The 6,619-nt window shown below is 41.3% G+C and overlaps 1 protein-coding gene across 1 annotated transcript in view; it reads left to right on the top strand.

Annotated features, from left to right (window-relative positions):
- Positions 1 to 6,619, top strand: part of BTRC (beta-transducin repeat containing E3 ubiquitin protein ligase) — a 65,370-nt gene that overhangs the window by 37,768 nt on the left and 20,983 nt on the right. Inside the window, exon 3 of the mRNA XM_010184898.1 lies at positions 4,626 to 4,857. Coding sequence (XP_010183200.1) covers positions 4,626 to 4,857 — 232 coding nt within the window. The remainder of the gene's footprint in view (positions 1 to 4,625; positions 4,858 to 6,619) is intronic.

Here is a 6,619-nt window from a genome sequence, read left to right as displayed (position 1 = left end):
CAGCAGGATACTCCAATACTAGCTCTCTTCTTTAGTGTGAAGGCCTGGCTTACATCCTCAGCTCCGTTTCCCCATTTTTGTTGCATTGCTACATTGGAGTGGTACTTCATCATGGGCAGTAGCAAGCAGTCTCGTGGCCACACAAGTCGCTTTGGAAAAGCCAGCCGTGCTGAGGTTCTCTGGCTAAAAGCAGCTTTACAGGCATCAAACCAAATCATCTCACTGCCATGCTGGTACTTTTTAATCCCTCTGCTTTTCCCACACAGTTTCTGACATGCTCCAAAATTCCTGAGCTTTGTGCCACTGCTGAAACTAGTTTTATGTCAGGATTCCCTGTTGTGGGTATTTTTAATGTAGTTAATCTTGAAGAATATTCAGGATATAGAGACAAATGTGGCTTTGCTTTCATTGTGAAGTTTCTGTCTCTCCCCCCCAACTCTGGGCATAGGCCTCCATGGTTCCTTTCTTTGTCATCCCATTGCTTGTTTTTTTCCCCAATGTCTTTTATCTTGTGAGTAAAGTTTGAACAGTACGCAGAAAGTTAACTGCCTGGAGTCTTTTAAATATAAGTAACACGCATCCAGTAATAAGCTGTCGGTTGTTTTTTTGCTGCCTGCAAAGAAACATAAACACAGCGCTCATTTCTGGCAGGTTTTTACTGTCAGAGTTTCTCCTATTATATTTATCTTACAATTTGCCAGGGGGTGAAGTTATTAAGTTTTAGCAGCAGCCATCGATCAAGTTCACAAGTTAACACGATAAAGGCTCTGTGCCGCTCCGATCCGGGAAAATGATGATCCTCACTCGGTAATTAACTAAATGAGAAAGTTAAATCTTACTTGAGAGCTGGGAGAGATGAAAGAGAGGTGTTTGTCAGTTTCTCAGTGGAAATTAGAAGCAGTTTTCTGCAATTCCCTAAGCTGCTGCTCTGTCATATTTTACATAAGCACTGGGAAAACGTCTTGTAATTAGTGCTGTCATGGAGGATTTTTTTTGCTGAAGGATGTTGGAATAATTCATTAGATTATCAAGAAAGGCTTGTGTCCTGAAATGATTAGCACAGTGAAATTTAAGCCATTAACGATAACAAGTTTAGAGCTTGCTGCAGTGCAGAGGCACCCGGGGTATGTCTGTGCCTATTTCAATCATTTCTTATAATTAAACATTATGTCCTCTTTTTTCCTCCCCTTCAGTAAGACCCATCCAAAATTGCTGTTAAGGTGGCTCTGTCTAGATTGGTGGCTTAACCACGGCTGGCGGTGCAAGCAGTCAGAGGTGAAATGCTGCGGGTGCCGAGCCTGTTGTCCCAGTGAGCCCGGGAAGGAGGGGAGAAGCCCAGTCTGACCAGTTGGTACTGGAACATCAAAGGGAAGTCCCTTCCTTTTGTCTAGAGAGAAACTCTAAGAAATTTGCAGTGGTGGTCTAAGCTCTCAGTGTTTTCAGAGCTCCAGTGTAAAGATGTCTTGAAGGTTCAGAAGGTCCCAAACCTTGCTGGGATCATTTAAGGCATTCTTGATATTCTAGGAGACAGCTTCTCGTTTTCTTTGATTTTAAGAGAGGTCTTCTTATATTAAGAAACATGTAATCTGAATTCATCCACTCTGTGTAAAGTGCCTTACCAATTCCTCTGCAGTTATTAGAGGACATAGTGGTTTGTTTTTTTCTAAATACATAAAAGTTGTGACCACTCATATGGGTGGGGAAACACTGTACCTCTACTGGAATCAGAGAACTGTGCTTGTCTTTGGTTTTTTTCTGTGCTTTAGGAGGATCCTTGGTCCCCTGTACTGAACAAAAACAAAAGTAACCTTGGTTGTCATATGTGGGTTACAGCTATGATATACCATGGCCGTTCTGTTTTATATGCAGAGCAGTAGATTTATCCAGCCTTTATTTATCTGTGTTGAAATATTGCACCTTCCTGTAGTTGCAAGCCATTATTTAGATTAAAGTCCTTTCATATATTAGTCCTCTTCTACTTCACTGGGCATACAAATGTGCTTTGTGTTAAATGTAGCCATTTGGAGAAATGGTTTTGTAATCACGGGCTGCAATGGAGCATGGCACGTGGATCCCTGAGCTGGTACCAGGCGCTCAGTCCCCTGGGTTTCTCGGCACAGCTTCCGAGCTCAGGCACACAGTTGTGGGAAGACACCGCTGCTGTTCCTGCAGATGAAGAGTTGTGCCTAGAGCCAGCTTGGGCATTTCGCAGTCCTCACTCTCAGGGGTTTGTGAAATGGCAGTCAGCACAGTTCTATCTGATTCAAGTTAGTAGTTTGCTCTGTTATATCCAAACTTCCTCCCAGGTGATGGGCTACTGGTACTTACTCTTCTTTGCCGCTTTTGGAAGTGAAGTGTATAAAAAGCGTGACAGTATCCAGTGCATTTGGATGGATATCTACCCTAGCAGTAGGGATGGCACGTGGGACAGTTCTTGCTTTTTCTCAGGTGAGGCCTGGCTATTGTACCAGGAGGGGGAAGAAGAGGCTGTAGACAGTTACATGCTCCAGGAAATAGTTACTGATGTTGTTCTGGGATGGTTTGTTGTGAAGTTGAGGCAGTTGATCAGGATGGTTGAGCCATCGCGGTTTCTCAGGAACCCAAACTGATTCTCTCACCAGTAGTCATCACCCCAACACTTTAATAATAGAGATGCTGCTTGTTGTTTTGTTGTTGGTTTTTTAAATAACAGGCCTTTTTCACTAACTCCCCAGTGGATTTCCAGGAATCTTCACATTTACATTCTGCATTTTTTCTACATGGTCTGGGGGAGGCATGTGAGCATGTATTGTGATCAAGTGATTTGGGAGCCCTGTGAATTTGTCTGTCTGTGCTCTGCAGAACTGCTGTGTTTGTGGCTCGCCCTGTCCTCCTGGTTCCCTGCTTGCATAGACCACAGGACCTGCTGGGCACTCCATGGCTACCTCTGGGCTTGTCCTTGCTTCTTGGGATGGGGAACCAGAGCAGGCAAGGGTGCAAATCAGATCTCAGCTTGACATTGTCTGAATGCAGCCAAAGTACACACATGAATGTAAAAAAATACAGTATTCCCCTGTCCCCTAATTTGGACTTAAACACTGTAACATGTATAGTGCTTTTATTAGCAAAACTGCTATATAAACCTGGAGTTTGAGTTCCAGAGCTGTTACAAGTGTAGGTCAATGGACTCTTCAATTTACTCATTATTCCTACCCAAGAGGTTGGTTTTTGGAGATGTTGCAGCTTCTGTTTGATACCCCAGACCAATGTTTTAGAGGTAATTGGAGAGATGAAGGCTGCAGGGAGAAGGGTGCTCAGGAGGCAAGGAAGGGCCAGAACGTGGTGCAACTCTGAAAGGAGTTGCCCTTTTTGTGGTCTTTGCACATCAGCTATTTACTCTGCTCCAGCTCAGCACTGTTTGTCAAACTTCACAGTCTCTCAAATTAAAAGGCAGATGTATAAAAAACCCCACTGTTTTGGCACTTGCTGAAAAAAGGCTTTTTTTGTTTTTTTTTTATTTCTTTCCCTGTAAAATCAGTTAATCAGTGCATTTCTTTTAGATCATCAGATATCTTTGCAGAGAGATTTAGGTACTCGGGGTTTTTTTCCCCTTAAAGTTAATAAGGTCTCCTGATGAGGCTGATGCCTGGATTTATCATCATAGAACAGAAATATGGCATCACTGCATCAATGTTTTGTACATTCTGATATCTGTAATTTGTATTTATTTGGTCATTAATAGATAACATCTAAATATATTTTGTAAATAAAAATGTTGTAATAATATTGACTGTCATTATAGTGCTGTCAATTGCTTAACCATTGCAGTGAAAGAGAGAAAATCGTATGTTTTCAGCATTTAATACAAACTATTTGACCAGTATGGGGAAAAAATAATTTCCAAGCAAACAGTTAGTCTTACTTGGACAAAGGATACCTTTGCATTGCCAAATGTGCACTTTTCTTCCAGTTAAATAATTTAGAAAGCAGTAATTTTATCTTGCTATCAAGTAGGAAATTGAAATGTCAATGTTTTGTTTTATCTCTGAAACTCCTCTTTGAGCTGAGTCCTTCTGACAAGATATTAACAGCGCTCAGAAAGTTGCAAATCTTTTATTCTTTGAAAGAAGTATGTACCAAGTATCAGGGTGTGTTTCGGCTGGCTTTGCTCTCAAGGTATAATTTTATACTCAAGTACTGTCAATTTTTTTCTCATCCATTTGATGCATTCCCTGTAAATTTTAGCAGCAGTCCATTCTTTAGGGGAAAAAAAAAACCGGAACACAAATGCAGTTTTCTGTTGTTGCATTTTAGTAACTGTAGATTAGGAATCCAAATGCATTTTACTGTCTGCAAGATGTAAATAAAATTGCATTTGCGTTAAATTGCCACTCATGGTTTCCAATCTAACCAGAGCCCTTGGTGCACAGCTCTGACATGAGCCAGTGCATGGTCCTGCAGGGGTCACAGCTTGATCTGATAGACAGCACCGAATACCTGATACATTTGGGATGCATGGCCTCGGCCAGCTTTATGGAGCAGGGTGCTTTTTTGCTTCTGCTTTTTGCCCCCCAAAACATCGTAAAAACCACTTGAGCTTCTTTTCATATGTATGATTTGGGTTTTTCTCTTCTTCCTCTTCACAGACAAAACTTGCCAATGGCACTTCCAGTATGATTGTGCCCAAGCAAAGAAAACTGTCTGCAAGCTATGAGAAGGAGAAGGAGCTCTGCGTCAAGTATTTTGAACAGTGGTCCGAGTCTGACCAGGTGGAGTTTGTGGAGCACCTCATCTCCCAGATGTGTCACTACCAGCACGGACATATAAACTCATACCTCAAACCCATGTTACAGCGGGACTTCATAACGGCACTGCCAGGTATTTCTGCAGGTGCAGGGAGCCTGCTTCTCCATCTTGCCTTTCAGAAAACTGTTCCACTCTGCCTGCCCTGCTGGAGAGGTCCCTCCTAGGGTGGGTTTGCAAAATAGACAATAGCTTTTGAATGAAAAGCTCTATACCGGTATGACAAGTAGTAATATTTTGGTTTATATTCCTACCATCTCTCAAGGCATGATCTAATACCACCATGGTTTGCCTGGGAGTAAATGGTGGCTCATATATGTATCGTAAGGACAGTCATTGCAAGCCACAGGGCAGGTAGTTGTACTCACAATGCCCATGGCAATGCATGAATAACAAAATTTTTTAAAATTAAAACTACTCCTCTTTTTGGTTGCTCAGCTGAGGTTTTACTTACTTAGACTTTTTGTCTCTCTTTCCTAGTAAAATACCTTCCTGAAGCTATCGCTTTGCTTATATGTTTATTGCTAACAAAGAATGGAGGAGATAAGGTCGAAGGATGGAAATATTCTATTTTTTGCACCTCTGTAGTGCATTCCATTGACATTATTATCCCAGATGTTCTCAGATGTGTCATTGGGTGCATCTCACAGAATGCACACACAACGTAGTGTACATGCAGTTTTGTATTGGCCTTGTCTTATAGATGGGGAAACAGAGGCAGTGGAAGTTGAAATGTATACAGCAATAGAGTTTCAGAACCAGACAGAAATTCCTGGCTTTTTGGTCTTTTTATAGACCACTAGATTGTACTTCTGAAGACAGATACATAGTTATTAGGTTAGCATTCCCACACCATAGGTCCTTAGTTTGAGGTGGACCTGAGCAAGAAGCGCTACAGGTCTTGTCTCTAAATAGCTAGTTGAAGAAAGGAGTTTCTTCCCAAAAGCTTATTCTGTGAATACCTTTGGAGAGCTGCTGAACTCTGACAATCTGTTCAGTCCAGCCATTTGATTATTCTTCAGAAGGGAAAATTTAATTTGTGAAATTTAAGTTCTAGGGTTAAAAGATGGGGGGGAAAGCATGTTTAACTGTAAATTGTACAAAACATAAAGGCACCACAGGAGTTTTGCTATGAAGTTAAATACATAGACTCATTGGGTTTTTCAGCTCATTGTGCCCAGTAATCAAATGGCTGTTGTAGCATTAAAAAAAAAAATCTTAGTTATGCTAAGTACCTGCTTTATGTTCGTTTTTAGTAGTCCAGTGGCAATAATCTCGTGTACTTAGAGCAGCATTATAACTTGTGGAGCTGTTCTGTTTCAGAAAAATACCATTTTGAAAGTGCATTGGTTTCCCCACTTTTAAAGTGGAAGTATATAGTTACATGCACAGTTTTTCCAGGTCTTTCTCCACAAAATTCTATAGCAAAGCAAGACAACACATCTCATTTGCACTTGCTTAATTTCATCTTACAGGCCTTTTGCTGAAAATTTTGGGCAAACATTATAAATATTTTCAGAGGCTTTCAAAATTTCCTAGCCATACCATAACTTTCCACAGTTACCCAGGAAGCAGCTAATTTTACTCTCAGAATGCAGAACAGATAAGAATCAGGCAGCTAATATGTGAGTATTTGAGTAGTTGTGGGAACTGTATGCTTAAACAATGTATGTGCATCAATTTGCATATTTTGCAGAGTGCTAATGTCCTGGTGATATAGCTCAAAGGGAGAAAATGAATGGCAAGGAGTTACACAGGCACAGGCTCTGCAGTCTATGCAGGATGTCCTGAGTATAGGCAGGGTTCTAATGAGAGGGATGGGGAAGGGGGAGGGAAG

This window comes from Mesitornis unicolor, unplaced genomic scaffold (genome assembly GCF_000695765.1).
Source record: "Mesitornis unicolor isolate BGI_N332 unplaced genomic scaffold, ASM69576v1 scaffold42475, whole genome shotgun sequence".
Classification (NCBI taxonomy): Eukaryota; Metazoa; Chordata; class Aves; order Mesitornithiformes; family Mesitornithidae; genus Mesitornis; species Mesitornis unicolor.
This window is presented reverse-complemented; position numbering and strand designations above follow the sequence as displayed.